Source organism: Channa argus, chromosome 6 (genome assembly GCF_033026475.1).
Source record: "Channa argus isolate prfri chromosome 6, Channa argus male v1.0, whole genome shotgun sequence".
NCBI lineage: Eukaryota > Metazoa > Chordata > Actinopteri > Anabantiformes > Channidae > Channa > Channa argus.
Genome location: NC_090202.1, coordinates 23,664,840 through 23,688,668, shown reverse-complemented (window position 1 = coordinate 23,688,668; position 23,829 = coordinate 23,664,840). Strand labels below are relative to the sequence as shown.

General features: G+C 41.0%; 1 protein-coding gene across 1 annotated transcript in view; it reads right to left on the bottom strand.

The window, feature by feature from the left end:
• Positions 1–23,829, bottom strand: part of gbe1b (glucan (1,4-alpha-), branching enzyme 1b) — a 70,709-nt gene that overhangs the window by 21,407 nt on the left and 25,473 nt on the right. The window contains exons 8-12 of the mRNA XM_067507206.1: positions 19,675–19,790; positions 19,046–19,173; positions 18,646–18,744; positions 10,258–10,368; positions 10,003–10,174 (exon numbers count right to left, since the gene is read on the bottom strand). Of these exons, the coding sequence (XP_067363307.1) occupies positions 10,003–10,174; positions 10,258–10,368; positions 18,646–18,744; positions 19,046–19,173; positions 19,675–19,790 (626 nt within the window). The remainder of the gene's footprint in view (positions 1–10,002; positions 10,175–10,257; positions 10,369–18,645; positions 18,745–19,045; positions 19,174–19,674; positions 19,791–23,829) is intronic.

Here is a 23,829-nt window from a genome sequence, read left to right as displayed (position 1 = left end):
CAATGCTGGAAATTAGGAGAAACTGCAAACTTACACAAAGGAGCACAAAATAACAGTTAATTAAATTGTGCTCGTTAAAGCATCATATAAACTTCTGAATTATTCTGCCGCTGCACAGCATAAACAACTCCTGTACTTTTAATGCGAGCCAGCAAGGAGCAAAAGCTCATATTATTGATGGATAATGAACACAACTGTCCAGATGTAAAGCTGAATGTATGGAGCAGAAGTTTGGGAACAACAGCCCTGTTGCTACTATGCTGTCAAGCCAGGAGATGAGATAATGAATCCGTCATCGCATGTCACAACAACATCATAAAACAACAGCCGGGATAATTGAATTCCGAGCAGAGGAAGAATCACACAGGCAAGAGACAGGAAGATGCATGACAACAGAATAGAGGCTACTTTTTTATTTGGTGCCAAACCCCACCCACATTCTAAAAAAAAAAAAAAAAAAAAAAAAAAACCTGAGTGATGGCTGAAGTGGAACGAACAGGGAGTGACAGCAGAGTCTAATGAAATACATTATGTAGGTGTTACAGAGTGCTAAAGAAGTACCAAACAATACGGCATGGAGTGCCAACAGAGCAAGCCCACTAGCCTCGGAATTAGGGCAGCAAAGACATGAGAGGGTGGGGGGGGGGGCTGATAGGAAGAGGGAGCCTTTTCTTGTGGCATCTGCATGAATAACAAGCCTCCCACACAGCTGAACTTGAAATGTAAAGGAGAGAATTACATCTCAGACTTGCAACACTGGTAGTCAAAGGCAGACTTTCATCCCTGCAGTCCACCAACAGGAATGTATACTACTTCATTGTGCACCAAAAAAAAAGAAAAAAAAGACAGCAGTGCCATGTGTAAAGTGCCGGCATAATCACAGTGAGATACAACTGCACTGTAGTTTGGCAAGTGTTACACAAGGCCATACATGTACAGTATCCTCCCTTAGTAGATGAAGACAACGCCACGCCTCCTGGCTGGACGGAAGACAATCCCATCTTGTCCTTCTTTCAATGGGACGTTGGGGAGTCAGGGGAGTAAACATGGTGAGATGTTCCCAGAGTTTTGAAATGTGTGTCAAAAGACCACCAGCAGTGAGCATCAGCCTTGTGGCCCCCTCCTTTCTTTTCCTGGAGGGCACCCCAAAGCCAATTTTCATCACCGCTGCGTTTTATTAAAAAAAAAAAAAAAAACAAAGAAAATCAAGGACTCTGTGAAGGCATCAAGACAAGAACATCTGAAAGATTAAGTCTTCCATGTCTGACAGTTGTTCTTGTGTGTCCAGCTTAGAGGGGCAAATGAGTAATTTTACCTTGGATGTTACAGATGCTGTGGACTGTATCTAGACCCCTGGCCACAGGTGGCAGCTGATATGTCTGCTAGTTATGACAGCCCTCAAGCAAAAAGACAAGGAAGTTCTAGTGGGTTCTCTGCTCCCACTAGCAGGAATGTCTAAAGCGTCAATCAACTACCTGATGTCATCGGAGCCTCAAGAAAGACACAGCCCATTTGAAGCACCCTCCCTCAGCCTCCCTCCCTGCTCAGCATCCACACAAGACATTTTGTTTTGTTTTGTTTGGGGAATGGTCTGCAGGCCAGTGGTGAAAAACCGAGCAGGGCTACAGCGCAGCAAGCACTGGATACCAGAAGAAGCAGGCAAATCCCTTTTCTGGTTGATTTATCGTATAATTGTCAACGAGAATTGAATGCAGACCGCGAGGTCAAATACCAGATAGACAGTGTAACGAGTTCTCAGAAGACAGGAGGAGCCAGGTAAAAACATACCTTCACTAGCATTAATAGAGTGTCACATCAGTGCAACCCTACATAACCACAGGCCCTCTGGGCTCCGTCTGATGCCCTGAGCCCATACATGCACATATTAGCGTAAAGATCAGGGGAAAGGAGCACTTACACCTACAAAGCCGGCTGCCTGCATTCTCAACTCCCTTAAAAAAGGCAACTAAGAAACAGATCGCTGAGCTAAATAAAAGGTGTCAAGGACATGCTACAATAACCCCCCTCCCCTCCTCACCCCCGTTTACAAAAGCAGTCACAGTAAGCAGAGCAGGCTCTAGCTCCAGCTTTCACATGACACCAAGACATGTCAAGAAGGAGCAACCGAATAAAAGAATGCTCTTAAATGCAGTGCTAGAGGCTCCTCCCTTAAAGTAGCACCTGGGGAATAAGCCCCGTGATTACTCCATGAGAAATACTCTTTCAATGTCAGATATCAATGTGTGTTGTTCCATGGATAATAGTACTATTTTTGTGTACTGTATCCACCCTCAGCCGTATACTGTGCAGTACTTTTGAGTTCCTACTTTCCCCGGAATGACTTTCGACACACCCTAGGGAAATGGACTCTCTGTGTTGCGCTGTATTGCATGCAGTTAGTATAGGTGGTGGGAGTGGAAGTGACCACAGGAGCATTGTACATGTTTCTGTTGAGGAAAAGTGAGAAATTGAATGCAGCAGCATGTAATGCAAAGCCCACACTGCAAAAAAACGCCAATAAAAGAGGTTGTGGTTCCGTACGTGCCACTGACAACAGATCCATAAAGCTACAAATGTATTACGCAGCCATTCAGCGACGTGCCACATGTTTGGAGGCTGAATCTATGCAGCTGTGGCCCGTGTCTAAGCAACTTCTGACAATCCAGTGTATTCACACTGAGAAAATTAATTCTGTTAGTGTGTGAGTTTTTTGAGCATGCTGTTCATGGATCAGAAGCTACTCATACCTGCAAAGAAATAAAATCTGGAGGGCAGTGAGGCGAGCTCTCAAAACAAAGAGAACTTTAAGTGGCTTCATCTGTGAAAAGGCACTTTTTCCCTTAAAGTTTTTTTTTCCCCCAAAATCCTTTTGGCTGTGAGGAAGCACTGTATACAGCTTTTCTGGAAGCTTTAAGGGGGTTTTATAGTTGTCATTGCAAAATGTATCAATCTCAGATGCCATCAGGGGCCCACTTTCACAAATGTCTTTGAGAGGCCTGGTTTGCCTCTGCTGCATGGATCTGAAAACTATGTGACCGTAGCATGAAGTCAAAACCTAAACTAAACAACAAGGCCACTCATACTGTAATACGGCTCATTCCTGTTTGCTATAACTTTCTGTCACATTCCCGAACCGCTGCTCATAAGCAATTGTTTATCTTTGTGTTTTTGCAACCAACAGGGAAAATAAGTAAAGGCTTCAAGCCTCAGTCGGCACAGTGTCACTTGGGGTCGGTCACTGAAATAAATTTTGTTTTGATTTTCCCTCTTTGGGCCCTTGTAGCTCTGGTGATTCAGAGTAGGTCACTGAAACTGCCCGACGAATGAGCTCCTTGCCAGTCCGTGTGGTTTTCTATTCACAAATCTTGCTTTTGTTTGTAATAAGTCAGTGTAAATCCTGAATCTACTAGAACCGAAAGCAAATTGATCATTGTTTTTATTCTGGTCCGGAAAGAGTGAATAGAGTCAGGGCGAAATAATGAGCATATGAAGAAACTGTTGCTGCACTTCGATGTGAGTTCATCTACGGGTCTGTGACTGACCTGCTCAAGCAGAAACACAAAAATGCAACAGGATGTGCACAGAAATGCCAACTATTACTAACACTTACTCCGCAGTGTGGAAATGCTTAAGTGTGGGCTCCCATTAATGAGCAGGCCGCATTAAGCTTTTCCTTATCACCCACTTGTTCCATAAGAGTCTTTGCCGCATATGCATGCAGAGAGGGCACGTACTCACATCAACACACACACACACACGCAGTTAGAGAGGAAAAAAGGCCCGCTCTGCCTGCTAATCGCCGTCTGAGACAGCGAGCCCAGATACAAGCCTGCGCTTTGATAAAAGCTTTTAAAAGAGCAACACTTCATTAACAGTGTTAAGTGCACAGCGCTCTTTGCCTGTATTTACTTTCAGCTTTCCAATGTTATTATTTTATAAAGTCTAGTGGAGATGATTGATTTTATGTAGAGGTTGATTTAGTAACCCATGGAAGCATTTGACGTGTCTTTTCATTTCAGCTTTAAAGGAACACTTTGGACACGCCTCCGTTTGTTAATCATCTCCCTCTTCTCTACGATACAGCAACGTTCCTCCCACCTGCCCACATTAATCACCGTGATAATCACCTTCCGCTGCCTTCTCACAGCTGAAATAAGCCAGATAGCACATTCAAGATTGAATGTACAAGAATCAAATATGATGGATTCTCTCCCCAATGCACACATAAATAAAATCATCATTTGTCTCTTATAGTATATGCGGGGACTGTTATCGGAGATAAAATACTGCGAGGAGTTTTATTAGAATATATACAAGAATTATCATTATTTAAGGAAAATTGCAGTTTTTTTAACAATGTCTGACGGCAATAAAGTCCGACAGGGCAGGAAACAAATGTAGTCAAGAGATCAGACAAGTTGTAAACAAGCCTACTTATTAGCCATATTATAGAAGATGTTTTTTGGGAATAAATAATGTGCATACACCACTTCAGTGAGTATGACAGACATTTGGGATCTTGGATGGATGGAGGCCAATAACAATGGTGATCCCAGACTTTATTTAGCATCACAGCAAGCTGTCATGCGACACTGCAAGTAGACATGTCCAAGGAACTCTCTGTAGACCTCCACAATAACATTCTGTGATGAGGAATAGTTTAACACCAGGCTTAAAACCCATTTCTTATGCTTTGAGTGTTCCCATGAGCATAAAGGCCTCGATAAATTGGAAGTGTAACCACATTGACTCCTCTTTGAGTTGGCCAACCAGACAAAGTGAAAGGAAGGACCGGTCAGCCACGGGAACCAAAACCTCCGACATATGTCTGACAGAGCTTCTTAGGCCCCCTGCAAGGATGGGAGAACCTTCCAGAAAGATGACCATCTCATTAACAGTCTTTATAGAGAAACTGAAGTTTGGAGTTTGCCAAATGCTATCAAAAGGAGAGGAAAAAAGATTATGTGGTCTGATGAGACAAAATTAAAATCTTTGGGCATATTTTCAAGCACCATGTCTGGCAAACCCCAGGGATAGCTCAGCTCGTGTTTAATACTGTGGTAGTCCTACAGTAAAGCATGGTGGGGGCTGCATCAGGCTATGGGAGTCTTCTCACCACGAGGATGGATAGAGCCAAACACAGGGAAGGGCCTAAAGAAAACCTGCTCCAGAGTGTACTGGACCGGAGTCTGGAATGATGGGTCACCTTTCTGCACAGCCAGAATATATCCAAAACTGGAGAAGTTTCAGCACAAGTCTGTGACTTTACTTGAGTGGCCAAAGCAAAGCCTTGATCCAAACCTCGAAGAATATCTGTGGCCTACAAAGTACTCAATTACGGGTGTGTTACAAAAGACGGATTTGAATTGTTCAAAGATTTCTGTTTGTTTCCATTATGGGTAATTGTATGTAGACTGACTGTAGCAGAAAACTGCAATTATTTACTGTAAATTCATTCCCCCAAACATGTTCACAAAAATGAAGGGGTGTGTGAATAGTTTCCAATGTAAATGTGGTACTACCTCACATGGCCGAGGCCTTAAAAAACCCAAAATAACAAACAAACAATGTCAAATATGTTATAAATATGTATATTTATATATATGTGTGGAAAATCGAATAACAATTATGGCTTTGAGTTTAGTTTAGTGTTAGAATTAGTAAAATCAGTATCTGAACGTTATAGACTAGATTTCCAGAGATTGGTGGAGATCATCATCAATCATCATCATCAATATGTTATCAGTATTAATGTTCATTTTACTTTAAGAGGTTGGACCAGAATTTTGCAAAGGTTGGGAAAAAAATAACTAGAAGTTTGTTCAATAATGTTAATGTGAAATTTATGTTGGTTTCCAGTAATGATATGATATGAGAAATTGGCAGTGACCCTTTTTACATAAGGTTAAGTCAACAGCTTTTCAGCTGGCGCATCCCATTACTCCTCTACACAGCCCTGCATCAGATAAGGGCCTGACAGTGACACAGTCCCCTCAGTAATTAGCAGCACAAGAAGGAGCCAAGGATCAATGTGTTTTCCATTGGAGGGATTCTGCCAAAGAAAGATCAATGCGGGAAGCAGAGGGGAAGGCAAAAGTCACAGAAGGTTTTTAGATGCAGTGCAAAAAAATAAATTAAAAAAAAAAACAACAACCTGCAATCGTGATGCAATGATTATTTGCACTTGTTGGATTGATTTTTTGTTACAGTGTTAATGTACCCTCCCACTGTCCGTTTGCACATTAAATAAACGCTACTAGTCCAAAAGCACAGGTGGGATTAGCACAATGCCGAAAGCACCATTCTCTCTCAGCGAGATTGTGTGTTTGAAATGTATGAGGAGGAAAGGCTGGTTTTCAATTCACTGTCCAAGGCCGCAGCATAATGGTTGCCTGTTGCACTGTAGCGCTTCATGAATACAGAGTTCTGGGATAAGTTTTTAGCTCAATAATTTAGACTGTAAATCTGCAAGGTTATCTTAAGTCTCTGTGAGCCCTGAAAGTCAGGAAGTATGAGCACTTCAATTCGGTTCCTGCTGATGTAAATGATAAAACCACTGAGGCATTTCATTACTGCCACGCCACTTGGCGCTTTAATGTCATTGACACTCCAACATCCTTTACAGTATCCATCTCTCAGGATCTCACATACAGATGCCGCCTCGTCCTCTTGCTCTGTGGTGTTTGCTATTGGTCATGAGTAAATAAATGGGTTTTTCTAGGCTAGGCACTTCAAATTGATTTGCTTGCTCAAACAATTTGTTCTTGCTCAGCACTGGCTAAATGACTCTGCCGTCATTGATCCATTGACACGGCATGTCATCTCAGATTTGCTTGATTTTCTTCTTCCCCCCTTTACTTGAACATTTTCCTAAACGCTCACCACTTTGGAAAATTCTCACGGATGAACTTCAGTGCCTTTGAAAAAGTTTTTTTTTTTTTTGTTCCCTGAATTTGAGTTCTAAAAAAACTTTCATTTATTATTGCGCTTATCAGAGGATGATAGCACCCTTCTTTTAGGCAGCCAGACAGCACTTCTTAAAATTTCTTCCATAGCCTCAGGTCTTATATACTGGTCTTCTTTCCATATCACTGCTTTTTAAACAACGAGAGCATTAGAGGACAAAGTGGGAATAAATTGAACTGAAAATTAAGAAAACTGTACCGAATTACGGAAACACAGAAGAGCTTTTTTGGGCCAAAGTTAAAAAAAAAATCTATTTCGTGTGGAAGGAAAAAAAGATCTACAGAAAGTAAGATCAATAACAATTGGATAAAAGGTGATGACCTGCAGTGAAAGCTTTTAAGGTGTTGTAGTATAAATACACCTGTACCTGGAAGATCCAAGTAATGGTGAACCAGATTTGTGGCCAAAAACTAAACCACAAAGACAACACAACAAGAAACTGGAAATATTACATTACAGGTGGAAATATTACATTTCCAAGTCGCTGAAGGTCTCTTATACGGGGGTACGGTTAAATTCATCACCAAGAAACAAAAGAACCATGGCATAGGTATAAATCTGCCTGAAGCAGGGCGTCCTCAAAAACTAAGTGTCTGTGCAAAAAGACTAGTGAGGGAGGCCACCAAGACACCTACGACGGAAGAGACATACAATGGTTTTCTGGGTTCGTAACCAGTCGAGGTTTTATAGAGGAGGCAAAATAAATAAATAATTAAATTAAATAGATTGTGTCAAAAAGCATGTGGGAGATTGTGAAATCCACTGGAAGAAGCTTCTATGGATGAGACCAAAATTGTGCTTTTTGGCCACGAGACTAGTCACCGCAACTCGTGAATGTCTCAGGCAACAGTTGCTTAATACGCTGTCACTCCTAACATTTTAATGGTAATTTTAAAGAATAAAAGCCTTCAGCTACTACAACTCTATGTAAACTGAGTAAACTGATTGATACAAACATACATATCGGTGTGCATGAAGAGGAAGCACAGCTACTGTAGTTGAGGTTGTCTGTTACTGGGATGCTGATGGAAACAATTTTATTTTTGCAACTGTGTTTATTTCTTCTACTGTAATATGGCGCATGGGATCTTAAGATGCGTATCACGGGTGTGGGTTAAGGCTGAGATGAAGAGTGAGAAAATCCTTTAGTCTTCACAAAAGATGATTGACTGACTAAATCAAATCACTGTCAAATTGACATTTAAAGTGTTTTTTCGCCCAATACATCAACTCGTGATGATTCTGATGCTGCACACGTGGAACCAAAGCACGAGTACGGCCAAATGTGCCTTTCAGCTATGCTTTAGCCGGAGAATCAGATATAATTACTATGAACTGTCCTTCAGCTGCCCACATGGGGTCAATCCTCTGACAACCTGTTCATTACAAGCTGCCCTGTTCCCAGTGTCCATCTAGTGCAGCTGCTTTGACTGTGCTTCTTTTCTCCAACACATCAGTCCACGTAGCAGAAATTCACAGGTTTTCACAGGTTGTTTTAATTTTTTTTCCCGTTGGTAAGAAGGGACATCTTAGTTAATACTGAGAGAAAATGAATCCCAAGAGGCAGCAAACGCTTTCTAAAAACATTTAGATTGTTCGGACTCAGAGTTTGACCAGAACACCTAGTCACAAGGTGGAGCTAAAATGCTGTGAATAACAAGCATATACTGTATGTGCATTAAGCCAGAAGAAGGCATATGCAAGGAAACACACTACCTCCAACCAAGGTTAACTTCCAACATCATTATTTATCACTTTATTATCTTGAAAAGCCGGCATCGATAAAGCCATGCTGTTGCAGGCGATGTGAAAATGAGGAGCATCTCAGCGGTGCCTGAGAATTGGATGCATTTGGAAAAAAAGTAGGAGGACTCATTAGTGGCACCCTCCTCCGGAGATATATCCCTGAAAGAAATATAACAAATCTAATAACCGAGCACTTTACCCCAGCAGGAAAATAAGCAAGGGCTACAGTACGTCAAGTTATTTTAAGGAATCGGAATTAGAATTTTGTTTACTGCTGTACTTCAGTCTGACTGAAAAGTTGGAAACCAACACAATGACATAATCCTATGTAAAATAAATAACACACTATTGCACAGAAGACAACACCCCTAACAGCAGCGCAGATGAAGATAGTAGGGATGGCTTATCAATTAAAAATTGATACTCAACACATTCCTGCCAGTTGCCGGTGGTACATGTGGATGGGAAGGGGAATAAATGCTTGTTTATATCAGTTTATTGAACATGTAACTGATTACTGTATTTGCCTGAGGGGAGAAGCTTATAGTCAGGAGAAACACAGCACATGAGAGGGTTCTCAAAATTGAGGGTTTCAAAAATGAAGCGCACACAAGATTGCTGCCTTAAATCATGATTTCCAACACCTCTTGTTCTTTTTCCTTTCAGCGTTGCCTGAACCACACAGATATGTGGTGCGATTGTATAATAATGGCATAATTAACTGGTATGATTATATGACAGCATATGACATGAAATATGAAGCAACATGCTACATTACTATGCACACAGTGTGTAGATAAATAACACCGAGTTGGCCGTTTGTCTGACTTTTGAAATTGAATGTGTATAAATGAAATTCAGCCATGCAAAAATTAAATATCCATATGCATATATAGCTTCATCAAATTGATATTTTCATTTGTGGACACCATAAAACTGCAAAAAAAAAAAAAATTATTCATGATTGTTCATGATTTCTTAAGAGTCAAATGCAACATCAAAATGCTTGTTGTGTTGTGAAAAATAGTCTGGAAAACAATATACATTTAATTTTTGAAAATAACAAACAGAGAGACGCTGCATAGACTTAAACCTACGGTATTTTTGCAAGCCAGTTAACTGAAACATGATAAGGTTATAAAAGGTTGTAAAATAGGATCGCATTGAAGTACAAAAAAATAATAATACAATATGTCTGAACGACTGCTTCATATGATCTTTTCTGCACAGTAATCATTTCTGTGCAACTTCGGTGTTAGATTTTCCGTGAGTTATGTCACGACGACTCACCTATGAAGTTGAGGTATCCCTCTCCACCCAGGGCATGAGTGAGCAGGCGAATCATCTTGTGCAGCTGCATGCCGCGGTCGACGACGGCTGTCATGGGAATCATGGAGCTCATGTTGGTGTACATCTCCTTGTCCATCAACCAGAAGGCCAGGGACTTATCACCAACCAGGGCCTGGAACGGTAGCTTATGTTTTATTATCCACGCGGACATCATGCAGACTTTAGTTCCACTGCCTTGCAGAAAGGCTACTGTACCTGATCATGACTTTCTGCATAAGCTATGCATTTCTCTCCGTAGCGCCTGTTGGTCAGTGTGTGAACAATATTGCCCATTTCCCAGTCCTCATCCTTTAACTCCTTCAGGATCTACACAGTGACAGAGAGGGGTTATTGAAAAAGGCTATGATAGATGTGCGGCTGAGAGATCCATTCGGCCTCTGACTGATGTCTAAAGCTCAGTATTTCAGCTCTGGCAGTCTTTCTACCTTTCTTAAGTTTTCTCTGAGTTTCACTTCTTTCTCAGATCAATCTCTGTTTTGACATCTCTATATCCGCACTGTGAGTTATGTCTACCTTTGAATGGCGGTAATGGAGTTTTTAATAACTTCACTACAGCCCATGGGTAGTAAGGCATCAGCTCTCCTCACCTGAGATGGGCAAGGTCAGAGCCTCTCATCCAAACAGAGGGATTCAACAATAAATCCAACCATGGAATCAATGCCCTGCCGCTGGCCTGCCTACTTGCACACTTCCTGCCAAAAGAGTCATTTTCGGAGGTCAGAAAGAGACGGAGGGGGGCACCAAAACATGAATCTCAAGCACATCGGCCCACAATCCGTTGCTATACAGCTGCTCTAAATGCTCCTAATCACACAGGTTACACAAGTGAATAACAGCACAAGGCAGAGTACAGATGATCACATCCACTGCAGTGGGCGAAGGATACTGTAGTTGCTAGAAAGCCACAGTATCAGTATCATTCCTAAATGTAAAAAAAAAAAAAAGAAAAAAAGGAGATTTTATGCCCTCCAAGAACCCTTGGTGATAGACATGCAGCCTGTCTGATTGGTGGGGGAGTTGGCGAGCCCATCTCAGTGACGGGCTGAAGTCTGCTCGGTGGAATTGGCCGTGACAGCTGATTGACATGTCAGGAAACCTTTATATTACTCTACAGAGCCATAATCCTCCGAGTAAAGAGAGTAAATTGTGCCGATCAATATGTCTGAGATGAACTGGCTGGTCCACCTAAATGGAGGTTTTCCCCGCTCTCTATATCACCATCTGTTCACATTCGGGCTTCTTCACCTTAGCCTTGTGTGGCCCCTATTATGCATTACTACTAAAGAACCTCAGGGAGACACTTATTATCTACATTTACTACGAATTCTGAGCTCAGTGCACTGCTCAGAGCCTTAAGACAAGCACTGCAAGCTAGCCTTTAGGTCCTCACATCAAAATTTATCAGGCACCTGATACTGAGGAGCTTATACCTTGGAACATTTTATGTCTAAAATCACTGTAAATCCAAAGTCAACAAGTAGGATTTGACATATCTTTTACTCGTCCCTGCAGGTAACAGTGTAATGTCCACCTGTAATTGGATTTAAATGGTGGTAAAATGTTTCACTTTGTCTTGATTTATTGTGTGATGTATATTTAATATTACAGGGAACTGCTAAAGATTTCAAGCTAGGTTATCAGGAAAACTATGGTAAAAGAATAAATTACTGTAAAAAAATCATAGCACATAAAATACATCAAAATGTAAACTAACTGGACGAAAAGGAATAAAAACTTCAATGGGGAAATTGCAAAGCGTGTTGTTTGGCAGGGATTTTGTTTATTCTGAAGCCATGCAACAAACCACACGGCTTTACAGTTTGAGCTACATGGTTTATGATACATTATATTAAGTCCTAAAAAGCGGTGGCAGAGTTTGTGTGAAGGTTGAACAAAGTTAGAAAAACTAATTAGAAAAACGTTAGGGTGACTAACAGGTACACACATAACCCCGAGTGTGAAATATGAACGCTATGATAAATAGTCGATAATGAAGGCATATGGGTCATAGTTACCAGGAAATGAAACGCATCTTGTTATGATAGGATGGGTTGTAGTATTCTGAATAAAACAATGCAGTGGGTAAAAGCATAGATAAACTGAACGGTAACAGAACATATAACAAGGAATTTCACTCATGCAGCTAAACTTAGAACGCAGCACCAGCTGAAAACTAATAAATCCTTTAAATGCTGGTTTCATTCTCCCACCAGCTCCAATATAAAAGCTAAACAACTGAATTTGCAGGGTATACCCCGGAGAGGATCCCCGGCCGCCTCCACATCCACGTACAATCAAACACTTTACACTTCCTTATGAGTCATTACAATTCAATTCAACCGCAAAAGTGGTCTGGGAGCAATTAATCTGGGAGTGGGACTGTCGGAGCGGAGACAGGAGTGACTGGGTTGACGACTTCTCCACCACTGGCTCACCCACATCAGCCCCGACCAGCCAAGCTTCCTGGCACCACTGACACTCCACTTCATCAATGATAATGAGCAGTGCACAAATCTTACTTTACAAGCCTGCTGTCAGGAGCCAACCAGAGTGCCCAGATTAATTAGGCAGAGCCAGAAATAAAATATAAAAAAAAAAAATTTAAAAAAAATTCAAGAGCAGGATGAGGTCATCTCACTGCCACTGTCACGCTGTGACTGATTCAAGAGCCTCTCTACAACCATCACGTGGTGCCGGGAAGAACTCGGGGGCAGGGATGAGTTCTGTGCAAAGCTCTTGTCTTACATTTGGTGGCTGCCCTGAGAATCCTGCCTCGTCCGTCTCTGCAAACACATCTAGCGGAACAGTGTTTAGGTTTGCGTTGCTATGGGGATGTCCCCCGGTGATGAGCTGAGACCAAAGGGGTACGACGCTCAATCTTGTGGATCGCGCAAATTCCTCTCCATGTTTATATTCTCCCAGTTTCGGCAATTAATGAACATTTTGCCCACGCAGATGTCTTCACCAGAGGCTTCACTCATCTGAATGGAGCTCCTTAGCTAACCTTACAGTTTGTTTTTCTAAAAAAGCCTTGCTGGCGAAACTGGCACTGTTTGAACCCTGAACCCCCAGTTAACACCATACAACGGAGGGCTCAGTGTGCAATTAGCTAATAAAAAATAAAGCAGGATGAAGCTGACATGCTGTCGTTAAAGGAGGCGAGCTGAGGGCGGCGCTGGGTGAGGGGGGTCAAAGAGAGTGGGCGCCCTTACAAGGCTGCCGATGAAGCCCCTGACATGTTTACATAAACAAGCTGGAATCCATCATTGCTTTGCCGGCAGTCCGAATTTTATTAAGTCATGTTAATTGAAAGTGCTTCCAGTATGACGGACAGAACTTACTATGAAAGGCAGAAAATGATTTTCCCCGTGAAACTAATAAGTAGGGAGCTGTGCAGACTGATATTTTCACTCAATTAAAATACATGGAGGAACAGAAACAAAAATTGGGACAATTGACTCTGAGGTCATTCAAGTTGAAGGGCTAAGAGAAGCTCAGGGATGCTGGAGAATTTTCTGCATCGCCTTCTCTCATCCGAGCTGCGACCAGCGAGCCCTCTACCTCCTCCGCCTCTAATTGTTTCAATTACATCTCCATCTATTGTAGCTGGAGGCAAGGGTGCTTGTTAAATTAGAGGACTTTTGTAACATTATCCATTAGAAGTGACAGCATTTTATGGTCATAATCAGATCAAATCATCCAAACTTGGTGCTGTGCGCCTTATCTGGTCCTCTCATTAGGATATCTTAATTTTTCACAGCCTGTTGGTCCTAACAGCCTTCTGCAGCCAGTAAATGAGTCATATCAATCAGTCATGCTGAGGACGAAACACAGCGTGAGGCCCCGCTCGAGGAACCGAGAGAGATTCACTGGTGCACAAATGTGAATCTATAAATAAGCTCACAGCTCTGCTTCTGTGTCTCTTTGTTTCCCTTTCCTTCTTGTTTTTCCCTGCCTGCCTGTCTGTCTGTCTGTCTCTCTGTCTATCTGCAACACACACCTCACTGGAGGCTCCACTTCAGTCCATTCAAATCCCCCCCTAATTGACACTCTGTGAGAAGAGGCAAGGCTAGTCCTGAGTGCACTTCACTGACTATACCAAGGCATGTCCATATGAGCGCTTTCCCGCATAGAAATGCATGAGTTGTGACGCACACTCGCTCTGAGCCAGCTTCACAATTCATGCGGCACCAAGTTTCCTCGGAGGCAACCAATTTAATTGAGAAAATGTAACAACAAGAAGTATCTAAACGAATACTGCATTGCAAGCAATATTGTTGGAGAAGTAAATACAGCGAAAGCCTTTTCAGGGGGGCCCCCTCGAGGATAATCCTGTGAAACCTTTGGTTACCGTGGAGGAGGCTGCGTCTCTGTGGAGCAGCAGTGCCTGCTGCACAGCTAGTGCAGGCATCACTGACGAAGGTCAAGTCTGGGACTCTCTCTCTCCCCCCCCCGCTTCCTCTACCCCTCTCTTCTCCGCCCTCCATCCCCACTACTGAGTAAAACCCACCGCTGTGAGAGACAGACTTGATTAACGATGCGTAGACTTCCCCCATCGAGAAAAACAAGGCACTGTAGTGCATCAGGATTCATGCGGTGCCGAGGTCACACATTCTTCTTTGATTTTTTTCCAAAATACGAGTAAATACAACTTGCATGTATCTTACAACAGATAGCCTCTTTAGGCATTCAAATATCAAACAAGAAACACAGGTACACGCAAAGACAGGACGCAAAATAGTCCACACACATCCACCAGCCATCCCCAGAGACAAACTGCTGCCTGCCTGCTCGCCTACCGATGTACTTTTATTCAAGTAATTTGCTGATTTCATGAAAACACAGTTACATACTGATGATGAATGGGAGGCATTACACTGAGACACCAAATCCTGAAGTTCATGTTCCCAGAGGCAAACATTTCTCCAAAACAAAGCTGGAGGGAAAAAAAAAAAAAAACAAGAAAAGAAAAGAAAAGCTTTCTCAGAGCCAGATGTTGGCATGATCAAATCACACAGCAACAAAACAAGACTTAAAGAAACATTCAATGACCTCTATCTGTCCATGGATGGCTGGGCATGCACACACTTCCCTTTTGCTGCTTCAACATATTACAGTTATGGACTTTCACACCTGATGGCTGCACAGTTCTAAACAATGTTTTCCCATTGTGCGCCATTAAGTACTTTTGACAGTCGCCGCGTGGAATGAAGTGCTGAGCTAAAGGGTACTTCAGCAGTTGTTGTGGAGGGATGGAGACTATTTGACGCTGAAAGTTTCTCTCCTTAATATTCAAGTTTCTGTTTTTGTTATCACTGTCTGTGAGCCATTATGGTTTTGTATCGAAACACGTTTGTGTACAGATCATAGTGTGAGATTTACATAGACATAGACCACTAATAATTTAATTAATGATAAATATGAGGTAAAATATATTTGTTGAAAGCGAGTTTTTCATGATGAAGACAAGACTAAATTCGAATAAGTATTCTTTATAAATTAAAACTATTATAATATGATTTAAATTTTTCATGAATAAAAACTAAATGATAATTCGAAAGAAGCACAAATGGACATGAAGACGAGTCACTACCATTAATAAGGAGCTTCTTACGGTTTGTTTAGTAACTTTGTGTCTCTGTCCCGTGATGTTATCACATTTAAGTTATTATTTATTTTTAATTTATCCACTGAGAATTTGACAAGATGATGGGAAACAGGTGAGGCCATGAAAATACAATATACATTAATAATATTGTTTAGTCTAACACAGATGAAAACCAAACTAAAATGTTACCATTTTGTGTCGACTAAAAGCAACTAAAATCGAACGACAAAACTTTGACTAAAGATATTTCACAATTTTGTCACAAGATTAAGAATAAAACCTTGAAAAACAGAAATATGGTTTAGACTTTTCCAGTCTGCCAGATAAAAAGTTAGTGTCAGTTGATTTCAGTACAAAGAGCAGAAAGATTTCAAATCTATTATTATTAAAATAATTTACTGTATGTTAAAAGTATATTTTATACTGTGTGGTACTGTTTATCGGTGACACACGAACAAACTATTAATATAATTTACGACATACAGTAATTAAATACCTCCGGTGCTGGTTGAAAGCACAAATCTCTACCTTTTGTCTGCATTGCTCACACGGTCACAGGTCTCAGATAGAATATTTGTGCAGTCACAGTTTGACGGGACTCATTTTTACCTGCATATTAAAAATGCACATGTACGACAACAGGCTGTGGACTTGCTCAGTAGATATTCTTCTGTTTTCTGTCTGTTCATGTCTGGGTGTGTACATATTAGCAGTGTTTGGTTTAAAAGACAGCAGAGCAAAGAGCAGCACCTTGCTGTGTAGCAAGACTGATGGTAACCTTCAGAAAACATGGAGAAAAAAAAATAATAAAAAACCGACTGTAGACCAAAAAAGGTGGTTTGCCCAACAGAGCATTTACTTGCAAGACATTACGTCTCCAAAGCAGCTTTTCTTCAGAACAGTTCAATCCAAACTAAAGCACAACAACGTGGGTAATAAGTTAAATAATTTTCACTCTGCTGAAACTCAGGTTAAATTGGAAAAGTTTAGAGCCACAAAAAGCAGTTAGCACACAATGCTGCTCTGTTGTTTTTTTTTTAATTTGTTCAACAACGCAATCTTCACAAATTATTACAATTAGTTTTATCATATTTAAACCTCTCATCCAAATAATAATAAAGTTGGACAATGAATTAAAGCTCGAGAAAGCTCACAAATCTACAGAGGGAACTCTGCTCAACAAATGTCCAGGTTTTAGGACTATTACCTGTCATGCACTATTGCCATTTAATGTAATTTATTCATAGAAACACCATTAATTCAATTTAAAATTTATATATATTTATTTATATTTCTTGTTGTCCCTTGTAGTAGAGCAAAATAATTAACCCTATTCTTCTTTAATTCATTAGAGGTGAAATTATCATCTACAGCATATTTCCCCTGACAATGAGTGGAGGAGAACATACCTGCTGTTGTGGAAATAGAGTTTCTGATCTTCAACTATTCAGAGTTGCCCGAGTGTTTAGAAAAAAGAAAATCTACCATTCGCCCACTGAACTCAAACTGAAAATAACCTTTGCCATTATATAAAGCTTCCCCAAGGACAGACATTTCAATAATAAAAGTGAAATAAAAAGGTGACTGTCTATCTATTCAAAGGCTTCACTTAAGAAAGAAAAAGACATTTCAGACTGGATCAGTGACATTCATGTTAACATCATTAAAGCCCGTCTTTCTTCCCGCTCAGTCCAAATGAAAATATACATCCACGCAGAGGACTCTGAATAATTGCAGATCTGAGAAAAAAAGGTCACTCGGTGAATCAGTCAATTGCTTTTATTTTCAATAACAATTCTGTCTCTTCCATCATTGATTCATAATTCTCCATTTGAAGGGATAAATAATGACCTTCCCATATGCACAACGGGTAGGATTAAGGAGGAGAAAAGAAAAATAAATTAGCACTGCCTTAGAAAAAGCACAAGGAGCTCCAGTTTGTTTAAAGTAAAACGTGAACAATCTAGACAGAAGATTGAAAACCCATGTGTCCATCTTATATTTAGGCCTGTGACTCACTAAGAATCTGGAATTAGGACTGTAGTAATACACGCATTGTTACACCTGACTGCGTTTGTAGCTTTGCTTACTGCTATTCTGCCGTTTTAACGTTAGTTTTCTGTGTATTTTAATATCAAGCACATTGAACTGTATTTCAGGTACAAAAGGTGCTGCACAACTACAAAATGCAAGAGCAGTGTGAGGCAGCTGTATTTCATTGTGTACTACTGAATCAATTTACTTCCACAGAAAACAAATACATTTCATGAAATAAAAACAATGTAGAATAATACTAATACAGTAAGTACTGGCTCTAGCTGCTTTGCTTTAATGCAATATAAAAGCTCACGGGTTACACAAACGTAATACCTCAATGACACAAAGTCAATAAAAACGAAACATTATTCGTTTTATAGCAGCTAATATTGAGATGCAGTTAAGAACACAGTGCAGGCCTGTGTCGTTTCTCCTCGCACTCTAAACTTTTCTGGGGATACCATGATTTATAGTGAACTCCTTTCAGAGCCCAGATGACTGTACTCTTCCTCATTGCGTGTTGCATCTACTTCCTAAGTGTCTCAACACCTCCTCGTTCATTTGTGTTACACTGGAGCACAACAGTGTGCAGCCTCCTCCAGGAAAATAGAGCACAAGATTCGCTGTCATTATATTGCTGAACAAGTTCTACATTTGAAAGCTTCATAAAAGGCTCAACAGCTTAGCAACAGGCTCAGCTGTAATATAGCGCGCAAGTGTTTTAATGCCTCCCAACATTTCCCGTCACTCCCTTTGTCTTTCATCCCTGTTTTCAAAGCAAACACTTTCATATTCCTCTCCATCTGAGGCTCACACACAAGTTTCTGTGTGAGCGCACTGTAGGTCTACAGTGTCGGAAAAAAAGTTGCTGGGGAGGAAAGAAAAAATAAAGACTGGGCACAAAAAGAGGTCGATTAAAAAGACGTAAATCATCTTACCTGAATCCACTTGTCAGGAATGGCCATAGCCAGTCGGTAATCAAAACCGAGTCCTCCCTCCTCCACTCCTCTGCAGAGAGCAGGCATCCCTGACACATCCTGCAGAGAAGTCACACTATTTCATATCACATTTTCCCTTTGTGTGCACAGGTTTCCTTCCCAGTAGTCAGCCAAGATCACATCAATATCACTCCAAACTCACATATTAATGCGCAAAGATCCTATACCACAGGCCAAAGAGTGATCTATTTCTTTTTTTGCATTACTTCTTAATTACACCAATGAATAAGCAAGTAAGCTAAGCCTGACTAATAAGTGCTTTTAATTAATAATAGCTTTGGGCAGTGTCATTGCAAAGTTAGAGGATGCTGAAGGTGTGTTTGGCAGAATGTGTTTTTACCTCTGCAATAGTGATGCAGTCAGGATTAAGGGTATGAAGAATATGATTGGAAAGCATCAGGTAAACCAAAGAGTCTTCATCCACCTGTAGGCCAAAGTACTCACTGTAGTCCCCTGAGAAGCCTGTGCCTGAGGAATGAACACCCACACAGTTAATGCTCCTCGAAAGTCTTTTTATTTGTTGTTTTTTTTGGCTCAGTTTTACTTCACAACTTTAACTTTGTTTAACAGCTCTTAATACTAAGACAAAACGATATTTCTGTGTAGTACCTGCCCTGACCGGTAGCTCTATCAAATTGTAAATGACTGATTATTTCCTGTAAATTCACATTGTGTATGAGTCATTTTTGTTTTTTCTTGTGTCTGTGTTGTCAGCATACATAAATGTGCTCTCAATTTTTGGTATGTTTTTATTTGTGTAATAGGATCAAAAGCACGGAGGACCTGACAAACATGCGGAATGCATTTTCTTGCTCATAAATAAAGCCACATTTGACTGTTTACATCCATGTTACTGCAGTCCTTCCTCTATCCAGCCTCTTTTTGGGGTCTTAAGACATTACACAAAATAAATGGTAATTCCATCATGATATTAGTATCATGATACACACACACACAGACCAGCCTTACCGATGCCGTGGTGATGGTACAGCATGGAGGTAATGCCATCAAATCTGAAGCCATCAAAGCGGTACTCCTCCATCCACCAGCGCAGGTTTGACAATAAGAAGCGCAGCACTTCCCAGCTAGTGAAAGACACACACACACACACACACACACACACACACAGTCAAGGTCAGATAAACCAGAAGCTGTGAATTATTCACACATCTCATCATGCACTTTAGGCACCAGAGATTAATTTTCACCACTACAGGACATTCACATATTGATAACAAAAGCTCCATTATGTTGGAGATGGAGTGTCAGCGGCGGGAGAAGTGTTTTCATTAACTACGCTGTAGAGGGGATACTGTCTTTCATGTATCCAGTTGTCAGGATGAGAAATCAGCGGCCTATAGTACACAGCCAAGTTTTCTGATCTCCATCTCCACCACTTGCATGACCACTGGGCAAGCGTTTACTATAGCCAGGCTCATTCCTGCGTATTTGGACTGATAGGATTTCATGCTACACTTGGGTAAACAAACACCATGCAGGAGAATTGAGTTCCCTCTCCTGAGGATGAGATAAATTATACACTTCAACTCGCTTTTGCCTTCCATCTTCAATGTATGAAGAACTTTCACGTCCCACAAGCAAGAGGGCAAGAAAAAAAAAATAAATAAAAAAGAAAGAGAGAAAGTGAAGCGAACAAACTGCCGGAATATGAACGCGTCACTTGTGGCTGTGTTTTGTTGCCCTCGGTGAGCTACAAAGCATGCTAATGCTCTCTGCGTGCCTGTTGGCTGGACTGTGTTGGTGGAGGCTAGAGGAGGTGGATTCCATAAATGGCCCCAGTCCCTGTTCCTGACTGAGCAATCTGAGAGTCATCTGGATCTGAACAGCCACTCAAGGCAAAGTACACTACGCACCTCACCTCTTCCCATTCAGTGGCGTGTTGCCATGGGAACGTCAGTTAAAAACTCAAGATTTGGTTGTTTCTATGCGGTGTGCGTAATGAGCACCAGATGAAACGTTGTACATACACATGCGGATGCCGCGATGGAAAGAAGCCGCAAGTGCCAAGATTGTGAGGTGAATGACATTCGTGACAGTGATTAAATGTGAGCTGTTCTGCTTCGTCGGAAATTCCTAACTCAGTTGCTGTCTGTACATTTGGCTCCAACAATAGTTAGAATGATATGTGTCAAAAGTACCTCAGTATAACTACACATGTGAACCCAATAATTTTTCTATTTTTGCAACCAATGTGAATATACGTTACACAGTATCTCTGATGTACACTGGCAACATTTTTCACCAGATGTTATACAACAGACCTTCTCACCTTCAGAACATCAACCTCTAATTATTTATGGTGAACTCCACTCAATGTAACAGTACAAACCATTGAGAGTTGTGTCCTGTCTGAAGTCCTGCATCTGTCTACTGAAGCACTTTCATAAAATGAAGGATTCACAGTTTCGACAAACAGAATTAATTAGTTAGTTTGTTATCATTAAAAAAAAAAAAAAAAAAAAAAAAAACTACAACTCCCACAATGTTTAGCCATTGCTGCAATGCACCTGCTGCATGTTGTCTTCATTACAGGTTGTTTGTTACACCTTTTACCCACCAATGCATTTCTGGTCACTAGGTGGCAGTTTTACTACATTTGTAGGTTTTGACATTTGTGTACACCAATCAGGCATAACATTATGACCACCTGTGCAATTTATTGCTATCTAATACATTGGCCCTGCCATGGATTGTACTTTTACCACGTAAGAATTTCTCAATTTTTAGGTTTAAACTGTCAGAAAGGTCATAATTCTACTACGTGTTTATTATTGAGGTCACAGTTGGTAACGGAGTCATTCAGGAGTGCATTATAAGAAGGGGGGGTTTCATTTTAAAGAGGGGGGAGTTAAGAAATGATAAACTTGCAAAAGTAGAATTCATGGCAGAGCCACTGTATTGGATTGCATTAAATTGCACAGTGTTGCATAATGTTATACCTGATCGGTGTGTGTACCAGTGGGAAAAAATACAGAAAACACGAGGGAAGAAATGGGTCACGGCAGGCAAGCAAAAGTTCCCTGCCGGGACGACGTAGCCATGTGTTTTCTAAACTCATCATATTATCAACCATCCCCTCCGACAAGAAACCTGTCGCCCAGTGGAGCAGTGTGTCTGACAACAGAAAATACTATAACTAAGTTATTACTGAAAATTAAACAACAAAAAAGTTATCTTCCAACACTTTCTTCTAAAATTCACTTACGACATCTAATATCCGTTCACAACTGAATGAATAAGAGTGCAAGCACGTTACACAAAGGACAGGACTCTTTGTTTGTAGTAAATGTTGTACTTTAGATGTTTTGGAAAAAGTTCTTGTCTAATAAATGTTTCACCACTACATGAGTACATATGCAGTCTCAGACGCGCTCTTGTGTCGAGCACTTGCTCTATTTATAGTTTATTCATCGTCATGGACACAAAACAGAGGCCTGGGTTCAGCTAAAATAATATCGTATGCAAATGTCCGACTGGCCTCAGTCTGTGAAATTGGTGAAGTTGTACTTTTAGTGGTCTTGGGCTTGTGGGAAATTGTGTTGATTAAATGCATTAAAAACAGATCTACTTAAATATTTACTGTCCCTGTCTAGACAGATGGGAGTGAAGCAAACCACATGCTGCTGAGCAAATTTATGCTGCTGAGTTTTTAGTAATTTGCATTATTAAAGAGGTCAGTGTGGTACTGAATTAGGGTTTCTTACTTTGTGAACAGAACAGGGAAATTAAGCTCTATATCCACAGTAGCAGTTAAAAACCTGATTCAGACTTTGAATTAGAAAGACTGGATACTGAACTTCATTTTTTTTTTTCTTGTTGTGACACAACACTGAGTGGAAGTTCAACATTTTGTGCTTGAATGATGCAATTTCATCCTGTCAAAAAGTTGGTGAAGCACTGAAGAGTCCCAGATTCATGCTCCACCAACACTTCAATAACTGCAGAAATGCTAGACAATTCTCAATATTGCCTTTTAAAACGTATCATCGATTCATCCCTTGAATGTTCCAGCACAAAAATGCAAAGGATTATGTCCTCTGTGGCAAAAGACAAAATGCTAGATTCTTTTGGCCAGGTAAGCCATGACACAAAATACATTCAAATGTCTTGCCTTCTGTGCTCCATCCCTCAGGGATGACCATCCCCAGCACTGTTTGACAGGTGTGAAGCTGCATGTTACATCAGCGCTTCTTCCTTCCCTTGAGGAAGAGCACAAGGGAGCCTGGTATGATCCGATATAGCAGCCTGGCTGGGTGGTCACGCAGACCCTGTGATAAATAGATTAGGTCCTTCACTCCACTGCGCAGAGCCAACAAAGGCTCAGACACAATGTATCCTCATGGGATGAAGATAATAGCCAGCGAGAGCCAGAGGCCCAAGATGAAACCACACTGCCACATTAGGACCCGCAATGCCATTCATCATCAAGTCCAATTAGAGTGAGAAAGTTAGCTCTCTACCCAATGCTATAGTCCACTTATCTATGCACTTCAACCAAGTTATCCTTAATACAAAAGCAAATAGCAAATCACATTGTCTTCGTGCCAAAGCGCAGCAATGACACCGAAACCTGGTTAGTAAAGTTCTAATATTGCTGCACTCAGAGTAAAATAAGGCAATCTATCATATATGCTGCTGTTTATACCTGCAAGCACACACTGCTTTTCAGGTCACTACAAGTCAGATCACACTTTTTTTTTTTACGTCAGCTTCATGCTCAGTTGCTCCTTATCTGAGCTCATTTCCTCGTCCAGCTGAACATGACTGCGACCCGTATTATGGTATTTGCATTGGTACGCATGCTGGGCAGAGATGGAAACTGTGTTTCTACGAGTCAATTTTGCATAAGGGGAAATGGCATCTTCTCATGACGGCAGAGGGAAAGATTTAAGTCCCCCCCGTTTTCACAACATCACAGGTAAGCTGCAGATAAGACCAAATAAATTTAAGAAGCTGACAGGTCATTCCACAAGAAGTGTGATGCTCAAACAACGATGCTAGACAGCCTGATGGATGGTGTGCATTTGTTGGACCAAAAAGGACAAATAAGGTGTCTCATTTAACGCATTTCAAACTTTTCTCCAATCCCTGCAGCCATTAATG